This window comes from Hemitrygon akajei, chromosome 17 (assembly GCF_048418815.1).
Source record: "Hemitrygon akajei chromosome 17, sHemAka1.3, whole genome shotgun sequence".
Taxonomy (NCBI): domain Eukaryota; kingdom Metazoa; phylum Chordata; class Chondrichthyes; order Myliobatiformes; family Dasyatidae; genus Hemitrygon; species Hemitrygon akajei.
Genome location: NC_133140.1, coordinates 77,715,046 through 77,733,543, shown reverse-complemented (window position 1 = coordinate 77,733,543; position 18,498 = coordinate 77,715,046). Strand labels below are relative to the sequence as shown.

General features: G+C 44.3%; 1 protein-coding gene across 2 annotated transcripts in view; it reads right to left on the bottom strand.

Annotated features, from left to right (window-relative positions):
- Positions 1-18,498, bottom strand: part of adamts18 (ADAM metallopeptidase with thrombospondin type 1 motif, 18) — a 304,264-nt gene that overhangs the window by 48,857 nt on the left and 236,909 nt on the right. For both annotated transcript variants that reach the window (XM_073070409.1, XM_073070410.1), the window contains 2 exons: positions 8,610-8,751; positions 6,820-6,946 (listed from right to left, as the gene is read on the bottom strand). In XM_073070409.1, the coding sequence (XP_072926510.1) occupies positions 6,820-6,946; positions 8,610-8,751 (269 nt within the window). The remainder of the gene's footprint in view (positions 1-6,819; positions 6,947-8,609; positions 8,752-18,498) is intronic.

Genomic DNA, 18,498 nt, shown 5'->3' with positions numbered 1-18,498 from the left:
GATTTCTGTGGCACACCATCACTGACGAGTTCAGAGTTTGAGGCCTGGAGTTCAGGCTCTGGTCATCGTCAGGTCCTGGGGTCAATGGGAAGCCTGGCAGTCAAGGTCTGACGGCTGAGGACCTAGTTCTGCAGGTTTGTGAGATCACTGGGGAAGCCAGAGGCCTGATGTCTGCAAGTCCAGAAGTCTGCTGGAGGCCCAGAGGCAACTTGTCTGCAGTTCTGGGGTCAGAGGTGTATGTGGAAAAAGCCTTGTTTTGTTGCTGCGTTGTTTTGTGGTTATTGTTCTTGTAACACTCACCCAACAGGCTGGTATATGTCTAGGGGAAAAGGAGATCCAGCCACTCACCAACCCCACCTCCCGTACACGCAGGTGCTGTGGGAATCAAGTTTATGCCGCGCGCACACTCAAAGTATCAAACTCACACCAGATACCGTTATGGAATACACTTTAAAGATTTTACTAAAACTAAAAGAGTACTATGCAATACAGTATATATGAAAGAAAAGAAAAAGTAAAAGGCGCCAACTTATCAAAGTTCAGTTAGTTTAGTGCACATCGTTGGAGCTCAACCATCAAACCATTCGACCCCTCGTCACCTTCCTCCGACCTCCACGTCCTTGCACCTGGGACCACCCCGGTGGTCAACCAAGCAGTGCAGCGCACGTCCACCTTCCTCAGCGTCTCCTTCCCGACTCCCCTGAAAAAACCGCGAAAACCCCCAAGCTCCCAGCCTCACAAGACAAAATAACATTCTCCATTGGTTAACAAATGAATACAATCCCGATATCAGCAAGTCTAAAGTCTAAAGAGAAACACTTAACAGACAAAGAAGCATTCCTACTCTTAACAAACCAAAGAAGCCATTTTGAGTAACATACACAGGACATTGTACATTCTTTTGTTGCTTCTGTTGTTCTGCTGAAGATTCTGAGCCTGCTGTATTGGCACCAGAGTGTGTGGCAACACGAGCGGGCTGCTTCAAGCATATCCCAAGGTTGTCTTGATTGTTAACACAAATGACACATTTCATTGTACGTTTTGATGTCCGTGATAAATAAGTAAATCTGAATCTAAGTATGGTCATTGTTCTCTCCCACTGAGAAAGTCAGAGCATTGGCAAATCCTGCTGTAACTCTTCAGCCCGCATGGGATCAGTCTACCTGGCCTTCACAGGTGTCCCCGACAACTCACGCATTTCCTGCTTCTGCCCTGAACCCACTGCAGGCTGGATCTCCTACTAATCCCTGGGGTCAGCCACACTCCTGATGGCGCTGCTTGCCTAAATCTTCCCTCGCCTGTGCCGGCATGCTGCTCCTTATGTTTCAGGCTTGTGTTTCTCACTGTGGGATCACCCACACACACAGCATGCTGGCACATCAATAATGCTGACAGCCAGATTTAATTAATTAAATGTTTGGAAAAACCTATTGAAAATACCCAAACGCTTTATTTTACACATCACAACTGGAACAAATAGCTGCACCTTTAATGTCACTTTCACCGATACCTACTTTAATCTACCGTGACGTGGAGATGTAACAAAAGCTGAGCTATTTGAACTGATCCTGCATCGTACAGCTACCACTAGCGAAGCATTTGTGGATGATTGCTTACAAGCGATGAACTATGGGCTGAGATTGGGTGACAGAGTCTCCTTCAGTGTGGCTGTGATGTTTAGCTTGTCATTACGATGGGGTGGTGGGGTGGAGATACATCTCTACCAGAGGAGGTGTAAGATGCTCCTTCCCTCCACTAGCCTGTGGGTCACCCTTGGGCAAGGTGTAGCACCTGCTCAGCCCCTCCCAATCAGGGCTGCGAGAAGCCACGGGAGCAGGCGGTGGAGGTTCGTATGAGCAGCCGGTGCATATCACACATCCTGGTTATGCAACCACTGACACCAGGCAGCCAATCCCTGAAGAGTATTAAGAGTATAGGGGGGGAAAAGGGGATGGGAAATGGTGAAGGGGAGTGGGGTGTACAGGAAGTTTGAGAAATCATTGTATGCCCTCGGTTCGATTCTAACCTCTGAAGCTGCCTGTGGAGAGCTTGCACACTCTACCTGCGAACACAAGGGTTTCCTCCCACACTTCAAAGAGATGCAGGTTGGTTGCTTAGTTGGCGTTGTGTGTAGATGAGTTGGGGGGGTGGTGCAGGAAATAGGTTATGGGAATGCAGGGTATAATAAAAATGAGTTCAGTGTGAGCTTAGTATAAATGTGTTCTTGATGGCTAGAACAGGCTCAGTGGGCTGAAAGGCCTGTTATTCTACTGAATGATTTTGACTCCATGACTGGCTTCAGCATTGCTTGCTATAGAAACCCCAGTGAATTCAAGAGGCAACAGAGACTGGAGAACTCATCAACAATACAGCTCTCCCCACCACCTACTGATGTTCTGGCGAAGGATCTTGGCCCACGTCAGTTCTTTACTCTTGACCTGCTGAGTTCCTCCAGCATTTTGTGTGTCTTGCTTAGATTTCCAGCATCTGAAGATTTTCTCTTGTTTGTGCTTCTACTAATGTCATTATGTTTATATTGGTTTACTACCTAAATGTTGAGGAAATTATGTATAATTTGTGTCTGTCAGGTTTAGCCATTATATTGATTATCTTCTATCCTTCAGACCAGAATGAAGGATTTTGAATTGAAAGCTAATTTATTTCTATCATGGATACGTACAGTCCTGTGCAAAAGTCTTAGGCACACACGTTTTATATTTATACACACATATATATATATATATATATATATAAAAAAATATAGAGCTAGGGTGTCTAAGATGTTTCACAGTACTGTTTCAATTTACTGCTGCAATTTACAATTTACACTAAGAACTGAAGACTGCTATATTCACACAATGCCAGAATACTCCCCAACATCAACCATAAAAGGCATCGAGCTCATTAGGAACTGAAGCTCAGTGCCATTTACAATATTGTGCAAAAATCTTAGGCACCCTAGCTATACATAGATGCCTAAGAGTTTTGCACAGTACTCCATGACCATGACAATAAACTTCAACTTGTTAGAGGAGACTGAACACCCACACTAAATGTTTTAGGAACAGCGTCTTTCCCTCTGCCGTCAGATTTCTGAATGGTCCATGAATGGTGGTGCAAGTGTGGAAGAAGCTGCCAGTGGAAGTGGTGGAGGAGCGCTTCAATGCGACATTTAAGAGAAGTTTGGATAGGTACATGGATAGGGAGGGGTTCGGAGGACTATTGTCCAGGTGCAGTTCGATTTGACTAGGCAGAGTAACAGTTCCACATTGACGAGATGGACCTGCTTCTGTGCTGGGTTGCTCCATAACTATAACAAATCTATTCATATCGATATATGCATTCTCTTTTCCTTCTCCTTTAGTATCAATTTTCCTTACATCCCTCCTCTATCATTTGACTCACAGTTTAGCAATTATATTGGTTATCTCCTACCTTTCAGACCAGAATGAAGGATTTTGACTTGAAAGGTCGACTGTCCATCGCAGGTGCTGCCAGATCTGCTGAACAACTCCGGTGCCTTGTTTGTTAACTGTTATTTCTAGATTCTCCTGCATGTGGAAGCATCCCCTCCACATCCAGCACGTCAAGACCCCTCAGTTCCTTCAATATTACACTTAAGCCCCTCTCACACTTCTAAATTCCAATGGACACAAGTCTGGTCTGTCCAATCTTTCCTCATAAAACAGTCCTCTTGATCCAGTTATCAGTCTAGTAAAGCCTCTCCGAACTGCTTTCAAGACATCTACGCTCTTTCAGCACTCCAGGTTTGATCTCAATGACACCCGCTGTGATTAAATCATAACCTTCCTACCTTGGTATGGTTGGCGGGTTGGAGATGGGTTTCTATCAAAGGAGGTTTATGATGCTCCTTCCCTCCGCTAGCCTGCGGGTCACCCTTGGGCACCCGCGTTTACCCCGATCAGGATCACGTGGAGCAATGGGAGTAGCTGGTGCATATCACAAGTCCTGGTAATACGACCACTCACTGACAAGCTGAAGAGTTTTGCTAATGCCTGGGGTCGCCCATCTTGTAAAGACATTGCCCAGTAAAAGGCAATGGCAAAACACTTCTGTAGATAAATTTGCCAAGAACAATCATAGTCATGAGACCATCATTGCCCATGTCATACGACATGGCACATAATGATGATGACCTTGGTAGTCCATTCCTCTCATATATACTTCCTGTGAATTAAGCATCAGGACATGCAGATCCATCTCTGAGCTCAGTAATCCCTCACCATTTAAATGATATAATTCCTGCTTCATTTTTCTTTCAGAGATGTAGAAGACCTTCCATCAGATTTTGTCCATAAGTTGAAAAATATACAAAAATCACTTGACCTTCACAGTGACATCAAAAACATATAAGCTTACTAAAAATGAAAAATTACTAAAAGTGGGAGACAGAGAAAAGTAGTTCAGCCATTTGTAGGAATGAAAGTGTGTCATTCGTCAAAATTTTATCTAATAATACTGTGCTGAAGTTTTGAATTAAATAATACTATGGGAGCCCATTCATATCTATGGGTGTCCTTAAGATATAGGAGCTGAATTAGGCCATTCGCCCCAATGATTCTGCTCTACCATTCCATCATGACTGATTAATTTTCCCTCTCAACCCCATTCTCCTGCCTTTGCCCCGTAATCTTTGGCACTCTTACTAATTAAGACCGTAAGACCATAAGACACAGGAGTAGAATTAGGCCATCTGGACTATTGAGTCTGCTCTGCCATTCAATCATGGCTGTCCTTTTTTTCTATCTCCTCCTCAACCCCAATTCCCAGCCTTCTCCCCGTAACCTTTGATGCCATGTCCAATCAGGAATCTATCAATCTCTGCCTTAAATACACCCAATGACCTGGCCTCAACAGCTGCACGTGGCACCAAATTCCACAAATTCACCAGCCTTTGGCTAAAGAAATGTCTCCACATCTATTTTAAAAGGGCGCCCCTCTATCCAGAGGCTGTGCTTTCTTGTCCTAGACTCTCCCACCATGGGAAACATCCTTTCCACATCTATTCTGTCTAGGCCTTTCAACATGCAAATGGTTTCAAAGAGACCCCCCCCCCCCCCCTCATCTTTCTGAATTTCAGCAAGTACAGACCCAGAGCCATCAAACGTTCCTCATATGATAACCCTTTCATTCCTGGATCACCGTTGTGAACCTCCTCTGGACCCTCTACAATGCCAGCACTTTTTTTTCTAAGATGAGGAGTCCAAAACTGTTCACAATACTCAAGGTGAGGCCTCAGCAGTGCCTTATAAAGCCTCAGCATCACCTCCTTGCTCTTGTATTCCAGAATGCTTGAAATGAATGCTAACATGGCATTTGCCTTCCTCACGACTGACTCAACCTGCAAGTTAACCTTCAGGGTGTTCTGCACAAGGACTCTGAAGTCCCTCTGCATCTCTGATTCCTGGATTTTCTCCCCGTTTAGAAAATAGTCGGCACATTTATTTCTACTACCAAAGTGCATGACCGTGCATTTTCCAACATTGCATTTCATTTGCCACTTTCTTTGCCCATTCTCCTATCTGTCTAAGTCCTTCTACATCCTACCTGTTTCCTCAACACTACCAGCTCTTCCACCAATCTTTGTAATCTTCTGCAAACTTGGCAACAAAGCCATCTATTCCATCATCTATATCATTTATATACAGCATAAAAAGAAGTGGTCCCAACACCGACCCCTGCGGAACACCACCAGTCACTGGCAGTCAACCAGAAAAGGATCCTTTTATTCCCACTCACTGCTTCCTACCAACCAGACAATGCTCTAACCATATTAGTAACTTTCCTGTAATACCATGGGTCTTAACTTGGTAAGCAGCCAACTGTGGCACCTTGTCAAAGGCCTTCTGAAAGTCCAAATATACAACATCCACGACATCCCCTTTGTCTATCCTACTTGTAATCTCTTCAAAGCATTCCAATAGGTTCGTCAGGTAGGATTTTCCCTGAAGGAAACCATGCTGACTTTGTACTATCTTGTCCGTGTCCCCAAGTACTCCATCACCTCATGCTTAACAATTGACTCCAACATCTTCGCAACCACTGAGGTCAGGCTAACTGGTCTATAATTTCCTTTCTGCTGCCAGCCTCCTTGAGTGGAGTAACATTTGTAATTTTCCAGTCCTTTCCCACCAAGCCAGAGTCCAATGATTTTTGAAAGATCATTTCTAATGCCACCACGATCCTAGGGTGCAGTTCCTCTGGTCCGGGTGACTTATGTACTTTTAGGTCTTTCAGCTTTTTGAGCACCTTCTCTCTTGTAACAGTAGCTGCACCCACTTCTCTTCCTTCACACACTACAATGTCAGGCATACTGCTAGTGTCTTCCACAGTGAAAACTTATGAACCTCTGCTTTAAACATGTCCAACAACTTGGCCTCCACAGCCACCTTGTCAATGAATTCTACAGACTGACCATCCTCTGTCTAAGCAAATTTCTTCTCTTCTGGAGGGGAATCCTTCTATTCTGTGGCTGTGCCTCTGCTCCTAGACTCTCCCATTGTTGGAAACGTCCTCTCCACATCCACTCGATCTAGATTTTTTAGTATTTGCCAGATATCAATGAGATCCCCTTGTTCTTCTAAACTCCAGTGAGTATAGACCCAGAGCCATCAAATACTCTTCAAATGTTAACCCTTTCATTCCTGTGAACATTCTTGTAAACTCTCCCACCGTTGGAAACCTCCTCTCCACGTCCACTCTACCTAGACCTTTCAAGTCATGTGTTGCTAACCCGTGGTCAGCCTGTAACTGTAAAGGAACTCCCCATGTGCATGTGGATCATTTGTCAGCATTTACCTTGCAGGGCATGGCTGAGTGTTACAGGTTACCGTTCCTGTCACAGGCCTTGTGTGTGCTGTGCACAAGCTGGTGTTGACCTGAATGAGGTGGTCCTGCAGACAATAGGCCATGGTCACCATTTTTCCTGTGAAGAAATTAAAAGGGTGTTAATGTTTGAATTAATCCAGATAAAGACTTCACGGAGAGTTTGTAGGTTGATAACCAAAGGTGGTGATAAGCCACTCCACTGGAAAGGCTAAACTTCCTATGCTAATCTGCCATGAATTAAAATGTGCACGGAGAAATGTGAGTTATAAGACCATAAGTCATAGGAGCAGAATTTGGCCATTCAGACCATTAAGTCTTCTCCAGTATTCGATCATAGGTTTGAGAGGGAAAATCTTTCTTCTCGTCTCATTGCCTAGAGAGAGAGTTCTTACTCACCAGAAGATTTTATAGCATTGAAAATGACCCGTTAGTCTGCTCTACCTGTGAAAATTCTTTGAAAAAAAAAGACAACTCATTAGCCCATTTTCCTTGCCCGTCTATGGAGGGGAAGAACAGTCAACATTTTGGGCTGATGCCCTTCATCAAGACTGAAAGGAAGGGGTCTGAAGTTGCAATAAGAAGGTGAGAGGGGGAGGCAGGTGATATTAGGCTAGGGGGAAAGTGGGTGGGCGGGGGAGGGAGCATGAACTAAGAAGCTGTGAAGTGATAAGTGGAGAAGGTAAATGGTTGAAGAAGAGGGAATCTGATAGGAGAGTGGGAAGGAGGAGGAGCACCAGAGGGAAGCGATGGGCAGGAGAGGAGAAGAGAAGCAGTGACAATGTCTCCCATCCACTCCATAATGTACTGGTTAGACACAGGAGTACATTCAGCCAGAGACTTATTCCACCGAGATGTAACACTGAGCGTCATAGGAAGTCATCCCTACCTGTGGCCATCAAACTTTACAACTCCTCCCTCGGAGTGTCAGACACCCTGAGCCAATAGGATGGTCCTGGACTTATTTCCACTTGGCATGATTAACTTATTATTATTTAATTATTTATGGTTTTATATTGCTATATTTCTTCACTATTCTTGGTTGGTGCGGCAGTAACGAAACCCAATTTCCCTCGGGATCAAAAAAGTATGTCTGTCTGTCTGTAAGAGGGGAGCCGGAATGGGGAATGGAAAATGAGAGAAGGGGGAAAGGGACCTACTCTCTAGTCTTCAACGTTTCTTTCCTTTTATTTATTTACAGAAACAGCAGAGTAACAGGATAATCAGTCCTTGCTGTCCAATTACACACCTGTGACCAATTAACCTACCAATCTTTGGAATACCGGAGGAAACCGGAATACCTGGAGGAAACCCACCCCGTCGCGGTGAAAACGAAGAAGCTCCTCAGACGGCGGCAGGAATTGAACCTGGGTGCTGCAATAGCATGCTACACTACATGCCCCTCCAACACAAGAGATTCAGCAGATGCTGGAAATCTTGAGCAACACACAGAGAAAATGCTGGGGGAGAGCACAGTGGATCATGGGAGAAAGGGAAGGAGGAGGGGCACCAAAGACGTGGGTTTTCATGTCATCCTACTAAGCCACCGCATTGAGCTAGGCCTGCGGTAGTGGACCTCAGAGAACAGAGCACCAAAGGAAACTTTACCAGCCTGATATTGCTCTGAAGACCATGGGCTACAAAGCAGACAAAGCCATACACTGTGCTTCCAACAGAAAATGTTAACATTTTCTCTCTCTCTCTCTCTGGGGAGAGCTTAAGAAAAGAGCTTTCTTCTTCAGATGAATGAGAGAGGTACTCACCTCCAGCACATGATGCAGAGCAACTTGATCTCACGACCACCCAGGTGTAGTTGTGCCTCGGAACAGTGGCCTTGCTTTCATTAGCAGACTTGGGTAAAGTGTACTCCCACACAATACCTGGATTCTTGCCTTGTAACAGAATCTGTTGGCGGAGAGGGGGTGGTAGGGGCAAAGATTGCAAAAGAGGGGAGGAATGGGGTTGGGGGGGGGGGGTTTAAAGAGTTGATGAACAGGATTAGTGTAAATTAATGCTCTCCACCGCTAACCCTAACCTGCATGTCTTTGGAATGTGGGAGGAAACCGAAGGGAAGCAAGCTGTCGTGGCAAGAATGTATAACGCCTATAGGCAGCGGTAGGAACTGAACCCAGATCAGAGATCACTGGCGCTGTAAAAAAATGCGTTAAACACTATGTTATCATACTGCCCATTTGGTCAATTGATCTCCGAGCCACAACAACATGGTTAACACTCAAATGCCCTCTGACATGTCACTGGGAAAAGAAACCCATCATTTATCAGCCCCAGATCAATGCATGCTGGTTTCTTGTCAGCAAAGTCTACCTTCTATAAGGAAGTTAAAACAGAACAGGTATGATGACCAGATTCTCACCAGGATCCCATTCCTGAGTTCCTTCCGAGTGGCATACGGGTGCTGGTTCCAGTGACCCATGTTTGGCCTTGCCACTGTGTGGAGTTTGAACAGTGCGGGCTTCCCACAGGTACTCCGATCCCCTCCCACATCTCAATTGTCGAATTGGGTGGGTGACTGGAGAATCAGACAGACATTTGAGAAGGAATGGATTACAGGGAAATAAGTTGGGGAACTGGACTTCTGGAATCATACTGAGAGCTGACATAAACTTTTTGGAGCCAACAGTCTCCTTTGAAAAACAGCCAGGAGTCATGACCAATGGATTATTCCCTTGCATTTACAAGGTTTCAGTCTATGAACTGAGCTCTTAGAATCAAATCTAATCGAGTAATACAGCAGGAATACCAGGCCTTTCGGCCCAAATGGTCCATCCTAACCATGATGCCCATCCAGGCTAGTCCTGTGGTTGGTCCATATCCTTCCAAACCTCTCCTATCCATGGACCTGTCCATACGCATTTTAAAAGTTATCATACCTGTCTTGATCATTTCCTCTGGTATCTCATTCTATATACTTTCAGTGTGTTTTAAAAAACAGTTGTACCTCGTTCCCCTTAAATCTTTCCCCTCTCAACTTAAATTATGCCTTCTATTTCTTGATTTCCCCAACCCTAGGAGAGAGAGCACATTCCAGCATTCCTCTTTCCAATCTTCTGTTATACTCTGGCTTCTTTCCCTTCCTTTTCAGTCCTGAAGAAAGATCTCAGCCCAAAACATCAACGACTTATTCCTCTCCATAGATGTCGCCCGACCTGCCGAGATCCTCCAGCGTTTTGTGTGGGCCGCTCTGGATTTCCAGCATCTGCAGAATCTCTTGTGTTTAAGACCGTGCATTCACCAGAATGCTCAGATAAGCTCACAAATTGTAAGGCTGAGATTGATGGGCAACACAATCACTCTTCTCCTTGACCTTTCCTCCCGGCTCCAGAGAGTCCAGTTATCTCTCTGTTTAAATCCTTCTCTGCCTGCATCCTCTGAAAGAATTCACAGACCGAGACGGCTTTCTCAGGCGCTGCTCTGCAGCCTCACTAAACACCAACATTCTGAGTCCTCCAACTGGTTATCAGCTCTTCCCAAAAATTTACGATTGGCATTAAGAAAAGCTTGTATCAGCATGTCCTTGTCCCCGATACATGTCTCTCACATCTGCCTTTACATGCCCCTGAATGACATTAACCACAAAATGGTACCCTCTTGACCACAGGATTTTAGTGCAGTAAATTTTACGGCTTTCTAAATCCTGATAAATATAGGTTTTGGTATCAGAATGAGGCACTGTGTTAGGTTTCCCCTCTTGGGTCTGCATTCTTGCTTTTGTTGAGTTTAGCCTCAGGCATAGTGGAAGCCAGAGGAGACAACGACAAGCGTTGGGAATAAATAATTTGTTGCTCGTTATCAATTATCCCCTCAGGCAGGGGGATAACATCTCTTGCCAGCTGTGCTGCGGATCCTTTTGGCACTCACTCAGTGGTATCGTTCACTATGATGACTGATGGCGCTGGTCTAGTCAAAGGCACCAGAGTGCATAGTGACTCTTGTGGGCTGCCCCCAGCACATCCTTAGGATGTGTTGGTTATTAATACAAGTGACCCATCTCACTGTATGTTTTGATTGCTGGCAGGTGGTAAGATAGAGCTCCCTCACCCTCAACACCAGTGCCCCTCTTTTATCTCTATATACCCCTGACCGTGTCACCACCCACAGCTCCAATCTGCTAAATAAATTTGCTGATGACACTACATTGATTGGCCTAATAGTAGCAAGGCAGCCTGCAGAGAAGAATCCATCACCCTGACACAGTGGTGTCAAGAAAACAACCTCTCCCTCAATGTCGCAAAAACAAAGGAGCTGGTTGTGGATTACAAGAGGAATGGAGACAGACTAACCCCTATTAACATCAATGGATCTGGGGTTGAGAGGGTGAACAGATTTAAGTTCTTTGGCATACACATCACCGAGGATCTCATGTGGTCTGTACATACCGGCTGTGTGGTGAAAAAAGCACAACAGTGCCTCTTTCACCTCAGACAGTTGAAGTTTGGTATGGATCCCCAAATCCTAAGGACTAACTACAGGGGCACAATTGAGAACATCCTGACTGGCTGCATCACTGCCGGGTATGGAAACTGTACTTCTCTCAATCGCAGGACTCTGCAGAGAGTGGTTCGGACAGCCCAGCACATTTGTAGATGTGAATTTTCCACTATTCAGGACATTTACAAAGACAGGTGTGTAAAAAGGGCCCGAAGGATCACTGGGGACCCGAGTCACCCCAACCATAAACTATTCCAGCTGCTACCATCCAGGTAATAGTACCATAGCATAAAAGCCAGGACAAACAGGCTCCGGGACAGCTTCTTCCATCAAACCATCAGACTGATTAATTCACGTTGATGCAATTGTATTTCTATGCTATATTGACTGCCCAGTTGTACATATTATTTATTACAAATGACTATAAATTGCACATTGTACATTTAGACGGAGACATAATGTAAAGGTTTTTACTCCTCGTATGTGAAGGATATAAGTAATAAAGTGAATTCAATCCAATATACATGTGATAAATGCATAAATATGTATAAATTGATCTGAATTTCATATTTTTTAGTCCTAAACTTATTAAGGGATCTTGAAAAGACCTTAATATTTATCAATGAAAGGGTCCCTGAAGCACATTCACTGTTTCAAAAGGGAATTGGCGCCATGGAAGTGTAGTGGTTAGAGTGACGCTTGGGCTTTACGGAGTTCGGAGTTCATTTCTGATGCCATCTTTAAGGAATTTGTATGTTTTCCTCATGACCACAGGTGCTCCAGTTTCCTCCCACAATCTAAAGAGCTAGTCAGTGTAAATTGTCGCATGTTTAGGCTTGTTTTAAACAGGTGGGTTGCTGGGCAGTATGGCTCATTGGGCCAAAGGAGCCTGTTCTACACTGTATCTCTAAATATATAAATGAATTGATAGATAAAAAAATAAATTAAATACAGTGGATTCCAGTAAATTGGGCCATCAGTTAATCCGGACAGCTGCTTATTTGGGACAACTCTTAAAACAAATCCACATCCTGAACATAGCCGGGATTCCTTTCATTTATTTGGGACACTATGCCACTTAATTGGGGCAGGAGACTGTTGCCGAACATTTTCAAACTAAAGTCAATCGTCTGCCGTTAGACACAATGCCGGGCTGTGAGAAAACAGTTTTTAAAGAGCATCAGTTGTGTGTGCTTGTGTTCAAAAAGCAGTGATTTTGGTCACAGACATTTCTTGAGAAATAACAGTAAGAAAATGTTTTGCCCACCACTGTTTCAAGCACACAGGCTGGAAAATGTCAGAAACGGCCAGGAGTGAAAAATTAAATGATTTCACTTCTTCAGCAAGTTAGGTACTACAAGAAACCTGAAGATATCGACAAAAATCATGAATATTACAATGAAAATGAAGATTTGGAGGATGCAATCTTAAACAGCAACGTATGATGGCAGCCCAGTATCTGCACCAGGTACCTGCACTGATTTTGTTCATTTCCGCTCAAAAAAAACAGCTTATCCATCGATAAATATTAGGAATTAATACACAGCTTTATAGTACACCAGTGGTATTGGTAGTGTTCTCATTTGTTTTGTATTTTATTTAAAAGCATAGTTTGTTACTCCGTTAAATGGTAGTTTGTCTTTTTAACTATCTTCATGAAGCTTCAGCTCATTGGGGCAGCTGCTTAATTGGACCAAAATGTACTGGTCCTGATTTGTCCCAATTAACTGGAATCCTCTGCATTCGAAGCTGAATTAATTGCAGGTGCTACAGGAATGTGAAGAGTGGAGAAATGAACTAGGGAGGCATCTGCCAATATTTGAGTAGAGTGAGCTCCTCCAGAGCTCTATCACTCTGGATATCTCCTTCTTATCTTTTCATTCATCTGTGCCAATACCTGAAAATGTCTAAGCAGGTGAGCTGTGAAGCATCTGGCATCATAGTTACCTTTATCAGCATCATTATGTGCCATGTTGTATGATGTGGGTGGTGAAGGTCTTCCATCCGTCTTTACTCCAATCAATGCCTGTGGGGAAGACCCCTTCATGCTAACTGTTCTTCTTTTCTCTTTCCATGGCCATGATTGTTCTTGGCAAATTTTTCTATAGAAGTGGTTTGCCATTGCCTTCTTCTGGGCAGTGTCTTTACAAGATGGGTGACCCCAGCCATTATTAATACTCTTCAGAGATTGTCTGCCTGGCGTCAGTGGTTGCATAACAAGGACTTGTGAGCTGCACCAGCTGCTCAAACAGCCATCCACCTGCTCCCACAGCTTCACGTGACTGTGATCGGGGGGCTGAGCAGGTGGTACACCTTGCCCAAGGGTGAACTTCAGGCTAGTGGAGGGAAGGAGTGCCTTGCACCTCCTTTGGTAGAGGCTTACCTCCACTCTGCCACCCACAAAATTCAACATGAATTATTGTGTGAGCGCCTTCAGGCTCCTGTACCTCCCTTCTGATGTTAGCAATGAGAAGAGGACATGTCCTGGGTGATGTGGATCCTTTATGATGGATGCCTCCTTTTGGGGCATCGCTCCTTGAAGACCTCCTGGATGCTAGTGCCCGTGAGGGAGTTGACTGAGTTCACAACTCAGTAAGGTGAGTTGTATTAATCATGAAAACTACTGGCTGTCACTAAAACACACCTGGTGTACTCATGTCTTCAGGCAGAGTACACTTAAGTAAAATAGTCAATAAAATGATTTCCAGGTTTTTTCTTGTAGAGGTCAATATGCATTTATCTCTTTACAAGAGAGGGCAACTGTTCTGGTTAAATCACATTTCAAAGCATCAATGACACAAGTCAAGGGGAAATAAAGGATTTGCTTGGGAACGAATGACTGATTACTTGTGAATTTTAAGCTGATAATTCCCATTGGAATATGGATCGCTTCCACTTTCATCTATTTTCCTGCATCCTGTAACATCACAGTGCAAAGCTTCAGTGGGTAGTGTTACAGATCTTGATAGGAATGCCCTCTTCATCCACTCACACACTAACATTATCAACCGATGTCCCACAATTACAGCCACGAGAAAACATTATAATCATCACAGCTCCCTTGGTGAAGTGGGGGGGGGGAAATTCACACAGAAATCTTAAATCTGAATGAGTCCAAGGTAGGGGAGAGAACCCTCAGCTGAAGAATAAACCTTCCAAAAGAGCACTGGGAGAGCTCAAAGGTCAGTGGTTTCTATCTCTCTTTAACTTTGAGGTCAAGTGTTCCCACCAGATATTTTTATTCGTCGCACTTCAGAGATTCTCTGTCTAGCAATAACTCTTGACCACTTCAGGTGGGCACGCAGGATATACTCATGGGGGTGACATGTTTGGGTACTGCCTGACAAATGACTTCGGACACTGAGCCGTACTTGAGGGGCAGGGCTCTTGATTGCAGCATTATAAACTGGACACTGGTACAAACATTAGCCTTCTCCACAAGGCTCTCTAACTAAGCAATAGCTACTGACTGAGGTCACAATGCCACCAACACCTCAATGTGCTCCCAAGATTAGTTTCTGCTTCTGCTGGATCCTGCATATTTTGTTTTAAAGATTATTACAATCTTTCTCACAGAAAGTAGCCACCTTAACTGAACTCCTCTTATACACAATGCAGAGGCCATGGTAGCAAGATTGTCAAAATAACCCATATACAGCACTGTGCAAAAGTATTACACAGACAGACACAGACACACACACACTCACACACATATATTTATATACAGTTCCTATGACTTTTTGCACAGTAATGTATATAATGTCGTTCGAGTTATCAAATAACACAACACGACTGAGCTAATACAAAGCTAAGTTCTCTTATTTCTGCTTCCCAACCAACTTCCTATTTTAAACAATATACAGTACTGTGCAAAAGTCTTAGGCACCCTAACTATATATACATGCCTAAGACGTTTGCACAGTGCTGTAGCGGATTCCCACCAGACTCACGCTGCACCTGGATGTCTACTGTCCCAAAAGCTTTGCCTTGCTTCACATTGCTTCATGGATAAGAGTTTTCTTTCAGGTTGGAAACAAACAATAGAGCACATAGGTTTAATGTGAGATGGGGGAAGTTTCCAGGAAACTTCTGAGGAGTTTTTTTAGGTGATTGGAACACACTGGTAGAGGAGGTGGTGGCAGCAGCAGATACAAGAGCAACCTTCAAGAGGCATTTAGAGAGGGGCATGAAGAGGAAGGAAATGGAGGAAGATAGATCAAGTGCTGGCAGTTGGGATGAGTTTAAAATGGCATCATGGTCAGCATCTACTTCATAGGCTAAAGGGCCCTTTTCTATGCTGTACTGTTCTGTGCCAGTGAAGGCACAGAGCAGGCTCAAATGTGAAATGAGGCATGGTTGTTGGTGCAATGGACCTCATCCAGGATGAAAAGTGGGATGTCCATTTAGGACAGAGATGAGGGGGAATTTTTTAGCCAGAGCGGAGAATTTGTTTTCATGGGCAGCTGTGAAGGCCAAGTCTTTATGTATATTTAAGGCAGAGGTTGATAGATTCGTGTTTAGTCAGGTCATGAAGGAATACAAGGGGGGGAGGGGGTAAGGCAGAAGATTGGGGCTGAGAGGGAAAATGGATCAGTCACGATGAAATGGTGGAGTAGACAATGTGCCAAATGGCCTAGTTCTGCTCCTACATCTTTTGGTTTTGTTCTCTTATTTCAGCATCGGTCTGATGGCAATCAACTACCGTACATGGGTCATCTTGACCTTCTCATTGTTAGCTAAAGATTGAACCTTGGTCTCAGCATTCGAATAGCTACCTTCTCAGAGAAAAAAAAATTGCAATAATCTTTGTCCAATGTGGGGACTCTCTGAATCTCTGCTCCCCTAATCGTTAGTTTAGAACCTCACCAACAAGGCTCCCTCCAGCTCTCTGAACCTCAGGTTTAAACTCTTGGGCCGAGTATCATTCAATATGTCGTAAGCACAGCACGACAGTACAGCTTTCAGAACTGCTGCATTGCGACGCCAGTTTTGACTGAGGTTTCCTTTGCAGGATGTTGAGCCATCAAGGGTGGCACAGTGCTAGAGTGGGTAGACTGCTGCATCTCAGCGCCAGGCACTGGCTCAATCTGATCGCAGCTGCTATCTACCTGGAGTTATTGTGACCCTGTGAAGTTCTTCTGGGTTCCCCCCATTCTAAATTCCCAAAGAGTATGGGACACATGTTTCCTGATTATTATAAACACAAGAGATTCTGCAGATGCTGGAAATCCTGAGCAACACACACAAAATGCAGGAAGAACTCAGCAGGTCAGGCAGCATCTATGGAGTTTTGGGCCAAGACCCTACATCAGGACTGGAAAGGAAGGGGGCAGAAGCCAGAACAAGAAGGTGTTATTCTCCACCACTTGCTGAGTTCCTCCAGCACCGTGTGAGTGTGTGTGTCTCTACTGTTAGTCCTCGTCTACTCCCTTGTTATTAAATGATGGCGGGTCCCTGTCCAAGAGTTTAGTCTTGACACAGTCATTGGGAACTGCCATTACAAACCCTCCTGGCACCAGTTTCACAACCCTTAAAGAACAGCAACTTTAGCATCTCCTCAAGGGCTGAACACGTTTGCTGCAAGCATATATTCTGTGGTGAAGAAGTTAATATCGTCCTGGGACCTGAACAGATCCTCATTTTACTTATAAATACACAAAATGCTGGCAGAACTCAGCAGGCCAGACAGCATTTTGTGTTTTTATGTATTTCCAGCATCTGCAGATTCACTCGTTTTGTCTCATTTTACTTATACTTGGAGAAACAGAGTACAACAGGCCCTTCTGGCCCAATGAACTGAGCTGCCCAGCAACCCACCTATTTAACACTAGCCTAAGCACAGGACCTACTAACTGGTATGTCTGTTGACTGCGGGAGGTAATCTGAGCACCCAGAAGAAACCCACGGAACAATGTTCAAACTCCTTACAGATGCCACCAGAATTGAATGTTCAACTCCAACGCCGCCAGCTGTCATCGCGTTGTGCTAACCGGTATGCTACTGTGTCGCCCCGTGAGGCTTATTGGGTGGTGGGTGGGGGAGAGTTTGTGGAGAATGTTTACACAGAGAGCACAGTGAGATTAATGGGACACAGTTCCACTTCCTTGACAAATCTATCCTTATCCCTCACCACTGGAATCAAATATCACTCCAGCCCTTTGCCGCTGAAACAAGTTCCTCTCTGCCATTCTACTTACATGAGCCGCCGTCCTTGAATTACTCACCAATAATAAGAATTGACATTTGCTTTTGACACCGAACTGATATTTATAGTTTTATGTCTTCCACCCAGTGTAACTCTACTCTGGGAACATTCAGCACCCTTGGACTCACTTGCAAGCACTCTGCTTCTCATGTTCTTAATATTTATTGTTTATTTATTTATTTATTTTAACTTTTGCATTTGCACAGTTTGTTGTCTTTTGCACACTGGCTGTTTGTCCATCCTGTCGCGTGCGGTTTTTCATTCATTCTATTGCTTCCTGGATTTACTGTGTATGCCCAGAAGAAAATAAACCTCAGGATTGTATATGGTGATATACAGTACAGTGCATAGATCTTAGGCACCTATATATAGCTAGGTTGCCACAGGGTTTTGCACAGTACTGTAACTTCAATTTGCTGCTTACAGTTAAAGATTTACATTGAGAACTGACAACTGTATTGTGTCTGAATTATGATCTGCTATTTTCACATAATTGCAGAATACTCCCTAACAGCAAGCACAAAAAGGTATCAGGCTCATCAGGGAGCGAACCTCTTTGCTATTTATGGTACTGTGCAAAAGTCTAAAGCACTCTAGCTAAGTATATATATGCCTAAGACTTTTGCACGTACAGTATATGAGCTTTGAAACTCTAACATTGATACAGGGCACCCATAAGAACAGACCAGATATTTGAGGCAACAGACTAAAATCCTCCGTCTTCCACCTGCTCCACCCAACATAACCAGGAAAATGTCTCCCTTTCTTTAGTCCTGTCTGTTAGATTGTAGTTGGATAGGGCCTAAACTCCATACAGAGTGCCAATGGCCACTGCTGGTGCACTATTAGTCCCATCAGGGCAAAAGACTGTTGACGGTTCTGTCTGTTTCATCACCTCCCTGAAGGGAGGAGCAGGATGGAGGAGCAAGGTGCTGTCCAACTGCACCACACACTGATGAATATTACTACTCTCCTTCTGGCCTGAACCCCATCCAGCA